This window comes from Epinephelus fuscoguttatus, linkage group LG8, assembly GCF_011397635.1.
Source record: "Epinephelus fuscoguttatus linkage group LG8, E.fuscoguttatus.final_Chr_v1".
NCBI lineage: Eukaryota > Metazoa > Chordata > Actinopteri > Perciformes > Serranidae > Epinephelus > Epinephelus fuscoguttatus.
This window is the reverse complement of record NC_064759.1, coordinates 22202059-22222327: the sequence shown is the minus strand read 5'-3', so window position 1 is coordinate 22222327 and position 20269 is coordinate 22202059. Positions and strand designations below refer to the sequence as shown.

Sequence of the window (20269 nt, the reverse complement as noted above, 5' to 3'; positions counted from 1 at the left end):
CGGATGGCTTCCAGTAGCTTTTTATCAAGCTCTCAGACCGGCAAGACAAAAGGTATATTTTAGGGCCCGACTCCTAATTAGAAGACTAACTTTACACATAGGCTACGTTAAAACAACATCATACCTGTGCCCACTCACTGTCATGATCTCCCTACAACTAACTGTTGTATAATATATAATATATGATCGTATTTGTTCCATACACAAAAGGCTTAGCTCCCTCAGATTTTGTTTTATGGATTAATCCATAATCACTGCATCTGACAGGTGTGGCATATCAAGATGCTTTTTACACAGCATCATTACTACACAGGTGTGCCTTGGGATGGTCACAATTAAAGGCCACTCTACACAACACAATGCTACAGATGCCCCATGTTTTGAGGGAGCTTGCCATTGGCATATTGTGTGCAGGTATGTTCACTAGAGCTGCTGCCTGTGAACTGAATGTTTATTTCACGACAATAAGCCGTCTCCAATGTTGATTCCAAGAATTTGGCAATACATCCAAGCGTCCTCGTAACTGCAGATCCTGCGTAACCACACCAGCCCAGGACCTCCACTTCCAGGTTGTTCAGGTTATTATTTACTGATTGTGACAACGGCAAGTAAATCTGTTTAATAATGATAATCATAATAACAATACATTTTATTCATAGGCACCTTTCCAGACACATTTAAAGTCACCTTACAGGCAACGATAGAAAAAATAACAACAGATTAATTGAGTCAACAGGATAAAGTAACATGAAAAAGAAATAATGAAAACAATAATAACATAACAACAAATAAATAATCAGCAAACAAGTTTAAATAAAAGATGATGCTGTTTATTTAATCACAGTCTTGATGTACCACAACTGTCTGGTGTATGGTTTATAAATCAGTTGGCAAAGTGCACAAAATTTAAACACAATTTAAGCCTTTTGTGCAAGGAGAAAGTATTAGATCTTTTATTACATCTCATGACAGTTAAGAGCAAAAACAATAATTTTGCATTTATGTTTTTGTTGAGTGTCCATTTAAAAGGAAAAACTTATAATACTCATTCATAATTTGCTTAAATTGTTTTTTTTCCAGAGTTCAAGATCAAAAATCAATGAAAATCAACTTCAAACAATAAAAGTGGTGCAGACAAAAAAAAGGATTTTAAATGGAAATGATTCCTTTAAAGACACTGATGCAGCAACCGAAGGCAGTACCAGTGCTTTCATAGGCTTACGTTCTAATTGCCTATAGGCTAAAGCTGAAAGATGTAATGTTAAAGTAGCCCTCTTGTAGCAACTCTGGGACCCAAAGCTGGATTGGGCCTCTAAAACATATAGAGATGAAAAGAAATGTGTTGCATCAAGGCTTGTTGAGCAGTTATCAAGGGGCCCCAAAAGGTCCAGAGCACCCCTGCCTTCCACTGATGTGCTAAATATTATCAAATGATTTATGTCAGAATGACGGACATGAGACAGGAACTGCAAAATGTGCCATTTTTAATGAGCTGTCATGAAGAACATCACAGACATGACAGACCGAAGATGTATCACAAAGGTCACATGATTACATACAACAATTGCACAGTTACAGTGAAGATTGGCATCAGAAATAAGGATTGTAATTTGTAAAACTGGGTCGTTTTTTTTTTTAATTTCAAGCTGATTAAAGCCACCGCAATTCCCTAAGACTGAGTCACAAACTTTTTAAAACCACTGTTTACGTCTACAGTGTGTTAGCGTGTTATACTCAAAAGAAAAGACCTTGTATGGAGTATTACTTGAGGTCTTGCTGTACTGTGGCTACATCATACAGGTCATTTGTTGATCTTCTATCAGCACTCTTCCACTGGTGACAAACTCCAACGCCCTCCAGTTGAGCACATTCCCCGGGGTGAAGTTCAGATATTCCACGTAGCGCTTGATCTCGCAGGTTGAAAGGGCGTAGTCCCACATGTGGACATCAGACATCATGCCAACGAAGGACTGATCAGCATCAAATCCCCCACCAGGGGAATCTTGCTCCTGTGGTGATTACAAGAGTTGTGACAAAAACATTTTTGTGCTGTACAATTTGTGTTCTGATGTCAAAGGAATCAAAATTCAACAGTCTACAGACATTTCTGGAATTATATAAACTGTAATGTTCATGAATTACCTGTCCGAGGATGATAATGGGTGTACCGATTCTTGATCCACCAATGAATTTCCTAATTGTGGGCTTTCCATCTAACCACAGCTGCACCAGACCAGATGTGTAGTCCCATGTAGAACAAACAGATTGCCACATGTTCAGCTTGTAGTCATCTGCTGCAAAATTGGCCCTTCTATCCTGGACATAGAGCTCAATCACTTCAACATCCTTAAATATCAGGAAGGCATTGTGAACAGATGATGTGGCCAGAGAGAAAAGTGCATGGGCTCTGCTGAGGTCTGTAAATGATCTGCAGGAATTGAAAGAAAAAACAAAGAAATCATATATAATACTTTTATAGTCAGAGTTATAGTGAGTTCTTGCATGCATTTGCATTTTGCACTTTAAACACTACCTGAGACAGACAGTTACAGCACTGAAATTCTGTGCTGATGTTATCAGTCTCACATTTGCCGTGTTGGTTTGCTCCGGGAAGGTCAACATTTTACCAGACAGATCTACCAAAAAGAAAAAGAAGAAGAAAGAAAAATGCTAAATGTTCATGTACTGTAGGAACATACAGAAGCATATGAACCACTGATGCCTGAAATCAAATGGGAAACATGTGAGCACCGCACGCCATGGTGTGGCCCCTTCATCATTTGAGATTTATAAATGTTGTGAAGTTTTCATGAAGCTGAGTCAACATGTATGGTTAACAAAATCCGTTTTTCTGTTTAGATCTAAAGGTGGGTTGTTTCCTCCCGCAAACAGAATAATGAATTTTTTGATGAAAGTGGAAATATCACATATGCTTTGATGTCGAGTCTGTGAATGCAACAAATGAACACAGATACGCAGAACATATTATAACACACACACACACACACACACACACACACACACACACACACACACACAAATCTAAATACCCTGTGCAGTACGAAACAAACTTATGATTAAAAAGAACAAGAATGACAGATGTACGCAACGTTAGTAATTTAGACATACCTGTCATAAATTTTTACGAGTTGCAATTAGCCCATGCAACTGTTTTCATTCTGTTAATTTTGAAAAATTGTTTGTTTTTTTTGTGGAAAACTGTACATGTACATGTACATGCATAAGCTTATTGCAAAATTCCCTTTTGCATTCCCTCTGTCAAATAAAGAATATTTATGTATATATTTTACCTTGAGGCATTGCAGCACATGCCGTCAGCATCACCAGGAGAAGCAAAAACGCCATCTGACACAAAGACAAATACAGACACATATAATAAATCAGATCCTGCTGTGTTCCTACATGATGCAACATACAGCAGATAGAAAAAGTTCAGTCGCCTCATTTTACTCTATTTTGCATTGGACATCATGTTGTGAGCTTACCTTCAGGCCTGTGTCAGGATGTTTTGCACAACAGTAACAGGTGTGAGTTTTATACCCTCCCTGTTTCCTCATTCCTCGTCTATGAGCGTTTCAGTCATGGATTTGCGTTACTTCCTTGTGAACACTTCCCGTTTACAAAACAATACAATGTTATTATAGAGAGCAGGCAAATGCACAGTACAGGCTTTTAAAGGGGAACTAATGTTTTTTTTCAACCTGGGCCCTATGTCCCGATCTACTTTTGTCTAAATGAGTGATAGCATGTTCAATATTTGACATTTCTCCAGTAAGAAGCTAGGGCTGACCTGCCTGCAGCCCGTGAGTGCACGCTATATTAAATAATAGGGCACTCAGACAGCGTCAAACAACATCAAAATATGTCCTCTAAAAGTGCATTTTTTTCACACAGATAGGCTCGGGTTGTTAGTATAATTATCTGACAACATAACGGAAAGGAGAAATGAACATCTGTGTTTTCATTTTGCTGGATTCGGACATGTTCCTCTGCCTGTTGCTGCTCCCTCCCTCTCCTCGTCCACTCTTCAGTTTCTATGAGCTCTGCCTCCGTGTACTCTGGTTCAAATAAATACGGGTGGTCATCAAATTCAAATGGCTCATCCAGATCCAGTTGGTCAAAATTGGGTAAAAATTCGCACATATTTGTAGTAAGTCAAAACAGTAAGTCAAAACACTCACTCAGAGAGTGAAAGTCTGGCTCTGAAATCTCACGTGTCACGAGATTTGAGTTGGTGCAGGAAGTTACCTCTGGAGTGACCTTACAAACATGAGGAGTTACTCTGTTTGGAGTGGTCATGGCTGAATTTTTACCCGATTTTGACCAGCTGGATCTGGATGAGCCATTTGAATTTGATGACGACCTGTATTTATGTGAACACGGAGTACACGGACATACACGGATGCAGAGCTCACTGAAATTGAAGAGCACACAAAGAGAGAGAGAGGGAGCAGCAACAGGCAGAGGAACATGTCAGAATCCAACTAAAGGTAAACACAGACGTTCATTTCTCCTTTCTGTTATGTTGTCAGATAATTATACTAACAATCTATCTGTGTGAAAAAAACGCAGTGTTAGTGGACGTATTTTGACGTTGTTTGACGCTGTCTGAGTGCCCTATTATTTAATATAGTGCACGCTCAGGGGCTGCAGGCAGGTCAGCCCTAGCTTCGTAGTGGAGAAATGTCAAATATTGGACATCCTATCATTCATTTAGACAAAAGTAGATCGGGAAATAGGGCCCAGGTTGAAATAAACATTAGTTCCCCTTTAATGCTGTTTTAATAAATGTACCACAATCACACACATCCAGCTGTACCTCTGTAGTTATTATGAAAAAGTAAAGGGGACATTTAACAAATGTAATAATGGCAATTAAATTAATACAAATGGAAATAAGTAAATAAAACAAAGCAGTGACAGATTACACAAAAGATACAAACACACACATATCACGCCTTTACCTCACGAAGCCCAGGATTAAAATAGGCCCGCACCCTTTGTTCTCTTGTTCTCAAAAAATCAATCATCAAAAGGGCATTTGGCTGCAGTCACAATTGATACCTGTCATTCAGAAAATAGGTCACAGCATTATACAAAGTGTTTTATTTTTACTGTGTTTTTCATATGTACAGTACTGGTAAACAACCGACTGCATGCGGCTCATTGAAATGACAAACACGTGCTGCTGTAAATAATAATCAGGTATTTGTGGGGATCAGTAGTGCACCCCAGCAATTAATCATCAGGTTGAGTTTTAAGGACATCGGACATATTTTCAAACTGTTGTATTGTAGAAACTTTAATTTGGTTTGATGTATCGAGCAACACTGAGTCAATAAGCTACAGGAGCATGGCATCCAGCCCTGTCTCTAGATATAGAGCTAATTTGAAACAGGAAATATATTTGAGGGAAATGTTGAGCAAATTTACGTTTTCTGTTAACAAGGAAATGTTGCAAATTACTGTATCTGGCATGATGCAAAAATGTTGATACTGAATGCATCACCAACATGTTTACTGACAACGTATTTCAGTCATCAGAATAAAATCTTGCAATACAGTATCCACTTGTAGTGACTACAGCATTATTTTTTATTGCTTTTTTTTTTTAGTCATTTAACTATAATAAATGCTGTTTCCCAAACCTTGACCAAAATGTCTTGTTGCCTAAACCTAAAACAGGAGTCTGCATGTGAACCTGATGTTCTGCTGTCAAGGTCCTGCACTTGTCCACTAGCCATCCTCAACAACCACCTGTCTTCTGAAGGTACATAAATTTAGTGTTTAGTTATGTGAAAGGCAGCAACTGCAATGCCACATCAACATAATTAAAAGCTATTTACATAGAAACATACAAATGTAATTTCCAGGAGACAGGGTTGTGCCATCAGGTTTTATATAAGACGGACAGACGCCATTGTTTTTAGTGGATTTATTAACATTTTGATTGGTTGCTTTACTAAAGCGTGTGTTGTTCCACGCTCTCGATCAGCTAAATGACTTGCTGCAGCAGAACATTAACATCACAACAGTCAATCTGTGCTGTCACATCCAAATATTATATCCTCTCTGCAGAGGACTTCAGTGATGGAGGAGTCTGCGTGCGCCTCTCTCCGCTGATGTGATGAGATCCAGTAGTGACTGGGGAGAAGCCTGCAGCTCAGAGCGGATGTTTCCTGGAGAATGGCAGATCAGCCGGAGGGATGAACCCTGGAGAGGGATCAGACCGAGACGACTAGACACAGCACAGTCAAGTCAGCGGGGAAAAATCTCTCTGAGTTTGACTGAGCTTTCAGACATGATGAGATGTAGTTGGTGGACAAGAGAGAGAGAGAAATAAACACTCTTCAATCACACTGAAGTTAATGTTGGAGATCATTTACCGATTGTTACATTCTAAGGTTTCAAACGGTTTTTATATCCGATGAAAAAAAAAAACAAACAACTGCTATTGTTTAGTACAGCATACAGAAGGCACCAGGAGAGCTGGCATGTGGCCCAGATAAGTGAGCCAGATTTACCAAACTCTCTGAGTCGGATAAACTAGTCATGAGTTGTTTATTTCAGCAGGAGGAATGTCACCTAACATGGTCAAGTGCAAATGTGGGGCAAGCTTCATTCAGAAAATGTTACCAAACAGTAAGAACGAGACGCACCACAGGATGATGCTGGACAGTGACCTGCATAAAGAACTTGAAGTGAAGAGCTTTCGGTGAATCTTCCTAAAAAGGTGGTGTGCTGAAATATGCATATAGAAATTATATGTTTAAATAAATTTCGGAAAATGGCCAGTGAATTGACAAGACATGATGATGATGATATGGTGACCAGAATATTAATTATGCATCAAGTTCATTTTTGTTAAATGTTTTACTTTAGCTATATTGATATTGTATTAAAAATCCAAATTGATTCAGATAAATACATCAAGATATCAGGTCAATAAAGAGTTTTTTTCCCCTACAATAGATCTGCACCACTTGTGAACTTTGGTTGAACTGAAGGGAAAATCCTAAGTACAATGCCTTATATTGGTGTAAATCAGTCATGCATGCCACCTAAGAACAAATCTGATTGGTTCTTGCATAAAGCTCATTGTCAGATGGCCCAGCTTTGACTGGGAGGGAAGCAAATAAGCAAAGACACATGCCAGTGGGATTACGCTACACGTAACCACGATTCAGAAAGCACAGATCTCACTTAGGTGTCACTTTATTGTAATTACAGGCTAAACTTTTAAGAGACAATCAAGATTTTGACCTATTTTCAGAAACACCAAACACAGCGCATAAACTGTGCATGTACATCTTGGACACTCTGTTCATATAGTGCAGCAGGCAGCACACGAGGAGCAGCTGCGTACACGTGTGACTCGGACTCAGTAGGGACAACTTGTGGGCAGGTGCAGCATGGCAGGTGTGGAGGAACAGGAGAGGTTAGTATTCACAATGCTGAGATTAATCAGATGATCGAGATGCAGAGGAGGAAAGGGAGGAGGATGGAACAGCTGTCGCCATGACGCTACAAGAGAAATATGCAGCTCCTTTTTTGCCGAAAGCAGAACATTTAGTCAGAGGCATCCTGTTATCTAGCATCTAACAGCATTATCTGCACACACAATCTGCAAACCCTTACACCCTCTCACATTGTATTGTTCTCCTATTACCAAAGGACTGCTGTTGATTTTAGCCTATTTCCTGCTCTGTGTGTGTGTGTGTGTGTGTGTGTGTGTGTGTGTGTGTGTGTGTGCGTGCACGCTGATATATAAATTAGATAGGGTATTATAATATGGCCCTAGGAAAGAATTAAGATGTAGCAACGTACAGAAAAGCTGTGAAACAAGCTAGCTTACATTCATCATTTGCACTCATGTTTAATTTCACACAACTAGGCAACCCTGAGACCCATAATACGATTATACGAGTCCAACCATGAAGGCTTACTTTAATATGAGCATAAACAAACAACTGAAATTGAGGGTGAGGACACATATCGTGAGCCAAGTTGCGTGAAAAATACACCCAGGATTTTATCTGTAAAGTGTACCCTTGAGTTTTTAAAGGTTTTTGGTATCCTATATTAAAACTCATTGATATTGTTATAGTAACACCATCCAGAATCCAGTTCTTCTTGCATCTAAAGTAAGGTCAGGACAATCAGTGAGACTGTATATAGACATGAAAGAAATATGTCACTGCTGGAAAGGTGGTCTTAAAACGTGGCTGTCTATACTGTACATGCACACACTTCTGAAACTGGTGCTGCTACATGAACCGTGACAACAGAGGAAAAGGGTGGTGGCATTCGTTTTTGCTCAAGAGGTGGAAAACCTACGACTACCAGAATGCACTGCTCCTGACGTTTCTCTGCAGTAACAACATGGTAGCAGGCTGTAACAAACAATCTGATTTACAATGCAGGCAACGCAGTAACAGAAATTTGTTCATGTCTGATCAGCACTGCTTTGGTTTGATCTTAGTTCTTTCAGCCTCTGTTCTTACAATACAGGAAACAGTATGGCAACCACTTCTTGTTTACAAATGATCATATAACTACCAAAAAGTAATACAATAGGCTGCCATAACAGAATCTAGGTTTATATTTGGTCAGCTCTGCCTAGTTTTACCTTTTGAACGCAATTATGTCTGCCTTTTCTCTTTGTGTCCTTGGTGGCGGCATATGAAAATGCAGAAGTACAATCTATAGTTCCAGGCCTTCAGGAAGTGGCTGGGTTTTACCATTTAATTTTACCAGCACGTGATGCCCTATGGGCCAAAAAGACTTTCTCCCATTGATTTACATGGTGAAAGAGACATCTGTAAATCAGTGGATACATTTTTTTGAGCATCACAATCCCTGTGAAATGACTTTTTTAACTACTGGGATGTTAATCTTTAGGTCAGGGCCTCAGGAAGTTGCTGGGCTTTGAAGCCTATTTACATAGCGGCCAAACCATAATTTCACCGGCATGTGATGCCCTGTGGGGCGTCACAGCCGGTGAAATTACAAGACAGACCGTAGGACCTGAAGCTCTGTGGTGTGTCTCGTTCTTACTATTTGGTAACATTTTCTGAATGAAGCTTGCCCCACATTTACACTTGACCATGTTAGGTGACATTCCTCCTGCTGAAATGAACAACTCATGACTAGTTTGTCTGCTTCATTTTTTTGGAGCGTCACAGCCCCTGCGAAATGACTTGTTTCACTATTGGGATGTTTATCATTTGGTCGGCTAACATTTGGAAAGAAAGCACGATTGAATGATTTTCCCCCCTTTTAAGTTAGTGAAGTGCTCGACTGGAAGTAGCTGGCTCAGCCAGCGGAAGTCTCTACTCTGCCTGCTCTATGGGCCGCGCAGTCAAAGCTGTTCAGTGAGGAACGGGACACGCTCTCTCACCCAACAGGAGCTATGGGGTATTACACATACACAATGTAACTGAAGCTGCAATGTTGGAGGGTTACACTAGATGGTGATAGAAATAAAGGGGTGGTGTCCGCTCAGGTGTTCTCTGGGTGCACTCTTTTTAGCCTACTTGAGTTCACTCTGTTGGGTGGCAGCTGATATACAATAGACAACTGTCAAAAAGAAAGCACTGGCTTATGGTTTATTTTAATGAGAACGTTTTCAAGAGTTGTGATTCTTCATTTTCGCATAAAATATATTCCAACCTAAGGCCAACTGTGGACACTGCAGTGAAACAAATTAATCATCCCCATGTTCTATTAAAGTGCGCCAGATATTGAGCTATGGCAAGTGCAGATCAGATTTCACTTTGCATGTGTTGTACCCCAATGATGATGCAATATGATGCTATGACTTGTCTTTGTAACTTCCTTGCACACAGTGTGAAAGCAGTGCCGATCATCCAGGTACTTTTATACCTGTTAGTTGAACCTTTTTGGCTTCATGCGCCACTGAGCAATTTTGATATGAATGAACTGGGCCCCGCCTCCAATGCTGTATCCAGTTCTCTTTATATATCCATGTTTAGTTTGAGCAACAGCCTTAAAGCCAGAGGAAGTCTGTGCTGAGAGATGAGCAGGGAGAACAGGGCTGTCGTAAGATGGAGACAAGTCTACAGTTCATTTGGTTGAAATCAGCAAAGTATCTCTTTAATGTGAAACCGATGTACATTGATGTTTTGGTTGAAAAAAGGAGTAGCCACAATAGGTAGGCCTACACAGGTAGACACAATAAAAAAAATGTTGACAAGTAAATAATATTAATACCTAATCAATTACAACCATCAACAACACATAGTGCAACTTTAACAGGCACACTTGTTGCAGCCTAAAGCAAAAATGGGCACTCACTATAGCCACTGACAGTGAAGATTGTCATGAGTCATGCTGAACACAAATGAGCTAATGGCTCATAGATGCCCTGCATCACATCTGGAACCAGCTAGCTTAACACAAGAGGCTTATTCTGAGCGCTCACGCAACTCACAGTGTTACGTAATTGGCTAATTAACTGTGGAAGTCCCTGCATTGGTTGGCGAGAAGCTTTCATCCCCAGTGAGACAGTCTGTGCAAATGTTCAAACTTCAGAGAGTTTAAAGCACAGCAGCTTAAAAATACATGCAAACCAAAAGAAAACAATAAATTAAGGGACATCTATGTGTCATTTGATTTATATTTTTTTCTACTGGTATTTATTATTAGTTTTTCTTTACACGCTCAAATAAATAACTCATTGGATGAGCAGGACTCACTTCTGCACTTCTCTGTTATTTTAAAGCATTAGTAGCCTTAGCCTACATTTACTCTCTTTCTTGCCAAAATTTAGGCCAGGACTAAATTAAATGGCTGTGCCCCGCAAAGAAATAATATCTCACAAATCTGTTTTTGTGTGTATAAAACAAGTACGACACAATGTACAAATTAGTGGTCCTTAGAGGATAGGCTAGCTGTTTTTCCCTGTTTTCAGTCGTGATGCTAAGCTATGCTAAGCTAACTGGCTGCAACTTTGTGTATTGTACAGACGTTAAAGTGGCAGCAATCTTTTCAACTAATTTTTGGCAAGAAACCTTTAAAGCTAGATTATTACCAAAATCATATTTCATTTAAGATAACCACTTACAGAATAGCTTGTGCTTTTTGTAGCAGTAAGTCCAGCTTTTACGGAAAATCAAATCATTCATTTCAGAAACAAAGTGTTTACATTACATCCAGTTTATTATTCACAAAATCTTCGGTTAACATAACTTATAACACCTGTGGCAACTGTGTTGTGTGATCAAACTGCATATTTTGGAACCAGCTTTTGGGGCGTCTGTGGCTTAGTGGATAGAGCAGGCGCCCCATGTACAAGGCTGTTGCCGCAGTGGCTCGGGTTCGATTCCAACCTGTGGCCCTTTGCTGCATGTCATCCCCTCTCTCTCTCCCCCCTTCACTCTGAGCTTTCCTATCAATTCAAGGCAAAAATGCCCTAAAAATATCTTAAAAAATAATGACAATCATTTCCAGACACATTTAAAGTCACCTTACAGGCAACGATAGAAAAAATGACAACAGATTAATTGTGTCAACAGGATAAAGTAAAGAGATGAAAAAGAAATAATGAAAATAATAATAACATAACAACAAATAAATAATCAGCAAACAAGTTTAAATAAAAGATGATGCTGTTTATTTAATTACAGTCTTGATGTACCACAACTGTCTGGTGTATGGTTCATAAATTGTTGGCAGTTTAAGAGAACTAAGCTTTTTGTGCAAGGAGAAAGTATTAGATCTTTTATTACAATTCATGACAATTGAGAGCAAAAACAATAATTTTGCGTTTATATTTTTGTTGAGTGTCCATTTAAAAGGAAAAACTTCTAATACTCACAGTGATGGGAATACCAGTGTTATAAATAAACGGTGTTACTAACGGCGCTACTTTTTTCAGTAACAAGTAACCAAAAAAGTTACTGTCTCCCCCGTTATAACGCAGTTACTGTTACTCACAATAAAATGCGCCGTTACTCGACCTTACTTGAGTTCACTGCAGCGGCTTTCACCCAAGCAAGCTCCTTCTCAGTGGAGCTCTGAAGTTTGTTTTCTTTGGTGAGGGCAGAGGAGAGACAACTGCATAAGTGATGATTGGCTTAGGAAGAGTAAAATTTCATCATAAACCAATCAGAGGCAGAGTAGGGCGGGTATTCACAAGCACACAAGCAGGGTAGCTGTGTGGGCATGTCAGACTGCAGGATGTTTCCACAGCTCTGCTCCCTCTGCCCCTCTCCTTCTCCGCATACACGCAGGTGACAGTCAGTCAGTGAAACTTTACGCATTTAAATTGCACAATTAATGGAGGTTCATTAACTAGTGCAGACAAGTGTACAATGTTTTATTCTATTAAGTGCCAGTTTCACTCATTTAACATATTCAATGTTGAGTTTCATTACATACAGTTCCATTAAGGAGGGGTCCAAGCAATTTGACATATTTGAGTATTTTATAAAAAAGTAATGCTATAGTTACTTTTCCTGGTAATTAGTTACTTTTATAGTGTAGTAACTCAGTTACTAACTCAGTTACTTTTTGGGGAAACTAGTAACTACAACTAATTACTTTTTTAAAGTAACGTTCCCAACACTGCTCATTCATAATTTGCATAAATTGTTTTTTTTTCAGAGTTCAAGATCAAAAAATCATTGAAAATCAACTTTAAACAATAAAAGTGGTGCAGACAAAAATAGGATTTTAAACAGTAATGATGACGCCTCCACCCCAATCCCCTGTGGAAATGATTTCTTTAAAGACACTGATGCAGCAACCGAAGGCAGTACCAGTGCCTTCATAGGCTTACGTTCTAATTGCCTATAGGCTAAAGCAGAAAGATGTAATGTTAAAGTAGCCCTCTTGTAGCACCTCTGGGACCCAAAGCTGGATTGGGCCTCTAAAACATATAGATGAAAAGAAATGTGTTGCATCAAGGCTTGTTGAGCAGTTATCAAGGGGCCCCAAAAGGTCCAGAGCACCCCTGCCTTCCACTGATGTGCTAAATATTATCAAATGATTTATGTCAGAATGACGGACATGAGACAGGAACTGCAAAATGTGCCATTTTTAATGAGCTGTCATGAAGAACATCACAGACATGACAGACCGAAGATGTATCACAAAGGTCACATGATTACATACAACAATTGCACAGTTACAGTGAAGATTGGCATCAGAAATAAGGATTGTAGTTTGTAAAACAGGGTAGGTTTTTTTTTTTTTCAAGCTGATTAAAGCCACCACAATTCCCTAAGACTGAGTCACAAACTTTTTAAAGCCACTGTTTACGTCTACAGTGTGTTAGCGTGTTATACTCAAAAGAAAAGACCTTGTATGGAGTATTACTTGAGGTCTTGCTGTACTGTGGCTACATCATACAGGCCATTTGTTGATCTTCTATCAGCACTCTTCCACTGGTGACAAACTCCAACGCCCTCCAGTTGAGCACATTCCCCGGGGTGAAGTTCAGATATTCCACGTAGCGCTTGATCTCACAGGTTGAAAGGGCGTAGTCCCACATGTGGACATCAGACATCATGCCAACGAAGGACTGATCAGCATCAAATCCCCCACCAGGGGAATCTTTCTGGTGATTACAAGAATTGTGACAAAAACATTTTTGTGCTGTACAGTTTGTGTTCTGATGTCAATGAATCAAAATTCAACAGTCTACAGTAGGGGTGGGGGGAAAAAAATCGACTTTTAGATGCATGCGTCTTGAACAATGCAAGCATTGATTTGGAAAACTCATAATTGATTTTAATTTTATTTTTATATTTATTTTTCAAATTACTGTAACTCCTCGACCATTCACGCTATCGACGTAATTCCAACGGATTCTGAAAGCTGAGAAGCGGAGCTTTCCAGTGATATACATTACGGTAGTGACGTCATTACCTGTGGAGGAGGGGAAGAAGTGGGCACAGCAGGAGGAGAGTGACAGCTGACGAGGAGAGTGCAAGCTGGAGTGTTTTAGCTGAGTTTTGGTGAGTTTTAGTGGAGTTTGGGTGACGTTTTCTTTGTAAATAATATTTAGTGTTGTAAATAATAGTATTTTTGTGTTTTTTTGGAGCGATTTTGAGTTTTTTTGTAGTGTGTTTTTGAGTGTCTTTTGCCGTGTTTTCGTTGTGTTTTCACCATAGTTGGTAGTTTTGCCATCGTTCATCTTTTTTGCAATAGTTTGTGTTTTTATAGTTCATACATAGATATAGTTAGTTATAGTTTTGTAAATACTGGAGGAGAAATGTCGAGGAGGTTGACGAGGGACAGAAGAGTCTCGTTGAGATTTGTGGATGAGGAGGATGGACCAGAGGAGACTGGTGGAGTGTAGTCATCTCAACCACAGTAAGTAATAGGCCTACAGTTTGTATGCACTGGATATGTATTCCCAGCTTTATTACAAAAATGTTTTTCAATATCTAGTGTAAATTTTCTTATTGGCTTGTTTTATAATCGAGAATCGTTTTATAATCGAAATCGTTGCCCTCTGAATTGGAATTGAATCGAATCGCGAGGTGCCTAGAGATTCCCAACCCTAGTCTACAGACATTTCTGGAATTATAACCGTAATGTTCATGAATTACCTGTCCGAGGATGATAATGGGTGTACCGATTCTTGATCCACCAATGAATTTCCTAATTGAGGGCTTTCCATCTAACCACAGCCATGGACCGTGGAACGCATCTGAACAAGGGGGGGCCATAATTTCAAGTCACGCGGAGGGGGTGGGGGGGCATATGCATTGAAACAGACAATATTACTGATGTATTAAATAACGTTGCAGAGCACTTTTTTTATTCCGACGCCACACAGTCACATCTACAGTACACGCATGAACACGAACACATGTTTGCTTAGATTAACCCCTCTGATCCCACTCTAACATTCACAAACAACAGGCCAAGCCTATTTACACATAAACACACAGATGAAACTATAGCAAACAACAAAGTACATCCAGTCCACAACCACAACCACAACTCATCTTGCTGCCTTGAATCTAAATCAACATCATATTCATTATCATCACAAGTCAGCACTCATATCAGACTGATGTGCAGAGCTGCACACACACACACACACACACACACACACACGCCCAACAACAAAACAAGCGCAGCTGTACAGTTACTGAAAAGTAACCAGAACGCTGAATTTCTGACCATTACCGCCCGCAACCGCAACATGTATGTCCACTCCCGCCCACACCCGCCCACTCCCGCAAAACTCAGAGAATTTATGCCCGCACAATAATAGAGATGCATTGATTTTGTGTCTTCTCCCATCCCACAGGAGAAAACACGTCATTTTATAGGCTATTAATAAAGAGATTCATGGGGTTGTTTGTTTTGTTTCCCTGGTATGCATGTCTTTTGAGGCACTGGTCAGGAATAGCGCTCCTATTTTGTTGTTTTCATTTGGTTTTTAATGAAATAAAGGCAGACAGACAGCTGGAGCAAGCGGCAAATAAATAATAAATAAATAAATATGGAGTGGAAATGCTCATGCATGTGCACCAAGTTCCTGTGTTGACATCCTGTCGCTAGGCTACATCTTCTTCTTCTACTGTTTAATGGGGACCCCTGGGACCCAATCCCAATGTAGCCCTCTATGTCAGAGTACAAAAGTTACCCGGGCCATGGCCCCCCTGGCCCTCCCAGTTCCGCAGTCTATGACCACAGCTGCACCAGACCAGATGTGTAGTCCCATGTAGAACAAACAGATTGCCACATGTTCAGCTTGTAGTCATCTGCTGCAAAACTGGCCCTTCTATCCTGGACATAGAGCTCAATCACTTCAACATCCTTAAATATCAGGAAGGCATTGTGAACAGATGATGTGGCCAGAGAGAAAAGTGCATGGGCTCTGCTGAGGTCTGTAAATGATCTGCAGGAATTGAAAGAAAAAACAAAGAAATCAAATGTAATACTTTTATAGTCAGAGTTATAGTGAGTTCTTGCATGCATTTGCATTTTGCACTTTAAACACTACCTGAGACAGACAGTTACAGCACTGAAATTCTCTGCTGATGTTATCAGTCTCACATTTGCTGTGTTGGTTTGCTCCGGGAAGGTCAACATTTTACCAGACAGATCTACCAAAAAGAAAAAGAAGAAGAAAGAAAAATGCTAAATGTTCATGTACTGTAGGAACATACAGAAGCATATGAACCACTGATGCCTGAAATCAAATGGGAAACATGTGAGCACCGCTTGCCATGGTGTGGCCCCTTCATCATTTGAGATTTATAAATGTTGTGAAGTTTTCATGAAGCTGAGTCAACATGTATGATTAACAAAATCCATTTTTCTGTTTAGATCTAAAGGTGGGTTGTTTCCTCCCGCAAACAGAATAATGAATTTTTTGATGAAAGTGGAAATATCACATATGCTTTGATGTCGAGTCTGTGAATGCAACAAATGAACACAGATACGCAGAACATATTATAACACACACACACACACACACACACACACACACACACACACACACACACACAAATCTAAATACCCTGTGCAGTGCAAAACAAACTTATGATTAAAAAGAACAAGAATGACAGATGTACGCAACGTTAGTAATTTAGACATACCTGTCATAGGTTTTCACGAGTTGCAATTAGCCCATGCAACTGTTTTCATTCTGTTAATTTTGAAAAATTGTTTGTTTTTTTTGTGGAAAACTGTACATGTACATGTACATGCATAAGCTTATTGCAAAATTCCCTTTTGCATTCCTTCTGTCAAATAAAGAATATTTATGTATATATTTTACCTTGAGGCATTGCAGCACATGCCGTCAGCATCACCAGGAGAAGCAAAAACACCATCTGACACAAAGACAAATACAGACACATATAATAAATCAGATCCTGTTGATCCTGTTGTGTTCCTACATGATGCAACATACAGCAGATAGAAAAAGTTCAGTCACCTCAATTTACTCTATTTTGCATTGGACATCATGTTGTGAGCTTACCTTCAGGCCTGTGTCATGATGTTTTGCACAACAGTGAACAGGTGTGAGTTTTATATCCTCCCTGTTACCTCATTCCTCGTCTATGTGAGTTTCAGTCATGGATTTGCGTTACTTCCTTGTGAACAATACAATACAATGTTGTTATAGAGAGCAGGCAAATGCACATTACAGATGTGTAATTTGAAATTGAAGAGTGGACGAGGAGAGAGAGGGAGCAGCAACAGGCAGAGGAACAATGCCCGAATCCAGCTAAAGGTAAACACAGACGTTCATTTCTCCTTTTCGTTATGTTGTCGGATAATTATACTAACAATCTGAGCCTATCTGTGTGAAAAAAAAGCCTTTGTCCAAAGCAATATCATACGATATAATGACGAAAACTCTGTCTGTCTGTGGATGTGTGTGTGGGTGTGACTGTTCCACGTTTTTCTGTTCACTGACTCGGTCAATCCATGTGAAATTTGGCACAGTGGTAGAGGGTCATGGGAGGATGTGAATGAAGCAATATTATATCAATTGGCCAAAGGGGGGCGCTATAGCAACCGATTGAAATTGCAAACTTTGAATGGGCATATCTCATGCCCCGTATGTCGTAGAGACATGAAACTTTGAGATGCCTCTCCTCACGAGGAACAAATTTGCCCCAAGAACCCATAACTTCCGGTTATATAGATTTTCCGCCATTTTGAATTTTTTGAAAAACACTTTGATCGATCTCTTCCTAGAAAGTTTGACCGATCTGCATGAAACTCGGTGAACATAATCTAGGGACCAATATCTAAAGTTCTCTCTTGGCAAAAGTTGGAAAACTTACTAAAACTGAGCTTCTATGAGGCAATGAATATTGCGGAGGATGTGGCTCATCACATAAAGGTGTATAACATCTCAAGGGTTTCACCAGGCATATGACCACACATAATCTGAGGGGACCCCTCCATTATTGACCCCATCAAACAAAATGGGGGTGCTAGAGAGCTAATTTCTTATCTAGGCCGAACTGCCATATCGCTTTTTACTAAACTTGGTAGATATGTAGAACAGGAAGCCTCAAGGTGACTGGAGAAATGTAACTCTAATTAGCAACTGGGTGGTGCTATAACAACAGAAAAATGCTTAAAAATGGCTAAAATGCGACCGATCACAGTGGCTCCCCCTGTGGCCGAATATTGTTGGGTTTTTTTCTAATTTTCAGTCATGGTATGGCATGCTGCTGCAACAAGGGCTAGCCGCACCTTTCCCATGTGAACTACCAGTGCGTCCCACTTTTAAGTCAATACAACATATGAACACTTTAACATAAGACCTTTCAACGTGCTACCTCAACTACTAATGTACAGTTTTAGCCCACTAACTATCCCACTACTGGCAATGGTACTACTGTACTTTCAATAAAGCAATCATACTATCAAATTCACAAAAACTCTTGTCTGAATACATTGCTTTTCTTAATGGGTTCAGTTGACTATTTAATCTGCAATTTTCTATGAGCTGTATCCCAAACACACACCATGTGAAACTGTACATGGGCAACTGTGCACTCAATGGGTATAGACTAGTACATATTAATACCAAAATTCTAAGATAAAAACCAAAACAAACAAACAAAAAACAAACAAAAATAGTTAGCTGTTTTCTAAGGAGTTGTGTGCCAGAGTATTTCTTGGCCAGCAGCAGTTGCCAGGAAGTCGGCAGAAATGAGAAGACAGAGAAGTTACTGCTCCTGGCTGGGAAACAGACCTGCACATAACCATTCTTAAAAGACGAGTAATGTTTTTACACGTTTGTATAGACTAAACAAATAACAAGGTGTTAATTACTGACATTTAGAGGTGCAGGTAGAGTGAGTATCTTTCCTTTGTCCAGTCTTTGTGTTAAGCTAAGCTAACAGGCGGCCAACCCTTGCTACATATTTACCATGCTGACATGAGACTGGTGTTGATCACCTTATCAGTGTATTTCCAATACTGTTGACCTGGTATTTGACAAGCTAGGAATGAGACTCAATAATTAACTATCTCTCTCCAGAATTACATACAGCACTTTTAAGTATATTGATTAAAAACTGTACCTGTCCCAAAACAATTATGATGGGCCCGCTGATGTTGGATCCAGAGCTGATGAATTTCCTGCTTGAGGGCTTTCCATCTAACCACATCTGCCCTAGTCCAGATGCAGAATCCCATGTGGCACGAACTGAGTACCACGTGTTCAGTCTGTAGTCCTGCCCTCTAAAGTCGTCATGATAATTCCTGATCTAGAGACTTATCACATCATTTGCAGCCTCCTTGTAAATCAGAAGTGCATTGTCAGCAGAGGGTGTGGCCAAAGAGAAAAGACTGTATTCTCTACCGAGGTCTGTAAAAAACCTGTAGGCATGAAAAAGACATTATCATACATGATGATTTTTACTCTCAGAGATACAATGGGTTGTTTCATTAGTTTTACATGTCCAATACTACCTGAGACAGACTGTTAAAGCACTCAGATTCAGTGCTGATAATACCAGCCTCACATGAGCTGAGTTGGTTTGTTGTGGGAAGGTGAACACTTTATCTGAAAGATCTATAAAAAAGAGATGAATGAATTAGAGAAGATATATTCAGTGGACAGACATCTGAATATTTCTTAAAAAGAGGTTTTGAGAAGACATAAGCTGAAGCTGAAAATCAAATCACTAGATTAATTGTAGTAACAAGTCTGAAACATGTTGAATATACTTCTGGACAGAGCCACACAGCCACTGCAGCTAAGATGAACTTTGCCCTCTGCCCTACCTGACCACAGCTGCTGTCTGCCTTGTTGTGTTCCTCGTGAGGCATTTGCAACTTGTATAGAAAAAGAATTGCAGACCTGCCAACCTGTACACAGTTTTTGTATCAAGTATGCATGATGTCATATAAGCCGGTATCGTTTGTCAGGAAACAATCTGTCTTGTGATGTTTCATTTAGCTTTTGCCTTTGTTAAATTAAAATCACATCTTTCACCTTGATTAACAGCAGCACATGCTGTCAGCATCACCAGTAGGAGCAACAATGCCATCTAAAACAAAGACAAATACACACCATACACAATATTGAGAGTTAATGCAAGGACAGTAAAACTGTAACAATACTTTCACCACCAGTCTGTAATAAACTGCAAGCAGTTTGCTGTTTCTTAAATTGGTCTGCTACAATGTTTGTATATAATGCAGTTAATTCATGAGTTGATCTCACCTTGATTCTTGTTTCAGGCTGTTATGTGCAACAGTGTCTGCGAGTGTTATACTTTCACTG

General features: G+C 39.7%; 1 protein-coding gene and 1 pseudogene across 3 annotated transcripts; both read right to left on the bottom strand.

Annotated features, from left to right (window-relative positions):
* Nucleotides 1-1467: 1467 nt before the first annotated feature.
* Nucleotides 1468-17003, bottom strand: LOC125892713 (C-reactive protein-like). Of its 3 annotated transcripts, none has more exons than XM_049582874.1 (5): nt 16994-17003; nt 3312-3366; nt 2534-2636; nt 2143-2428; nt 1468-2009 (listed from the first exon to the last, which is right to left on the bottom strand). In XM_049582874.1, the coding sequence occupies exons 2-5, from the start codon at nt 3364-3366 to the stop codon at nt 1788-1790; spliced, it is 666 nt and encodes a 221-aa protein (XP_049438831.1). In that variant the 5' UTR covers nt 16994-17003; the 3' UTR covers nt 1468-1787. The 3 variants fall into 3 exon arrangements, with proteins under 3 accessions (XP_049438831.1, XP_049438830.1, XP_049438832.1); XM_049582873.1 differs by lacking the exon at nt 16994-17003 and adding an exon at nt 3507-3593; XM_049582875.1 differs by lacking the exons at nt 3312-3366; nt 16994-17003 and adding an exon at nt 16790-16840.
* Nucleotides 13067-20033, bottom strand: LOC125892719 (C-reactive protein-like; annotated as a pseudogene).
* Between the last annotated feature and the right edge of the window lie 236 nt (nt 20034-20269).

Excerpts from the sequence above, each read along its gene's own strand:
- LOC125892713 (XM_049582873.1), bottom strand. The coding sequence starts at position 3,578 with ATGAGGAAACAGGGAGGGTATAAAACTCACACCTGTTACTGTTGTGCA. Across the intron at positions 2,429-2,533 it reads GCTGTAACTGTCTGTCTCAG|ATCATTTACAGACCTCAGCA; the intron begins GTAGTGTTTAAA and ends CAATTCCTGCAG. Across the intron at positions 2,010-2,142 it reads CCATTATCATCCTCGGACAG|GAGCAAGATTCCCCTGGTGG; the intron begins GTAATTCATGAA and ends TAATCACCACAG.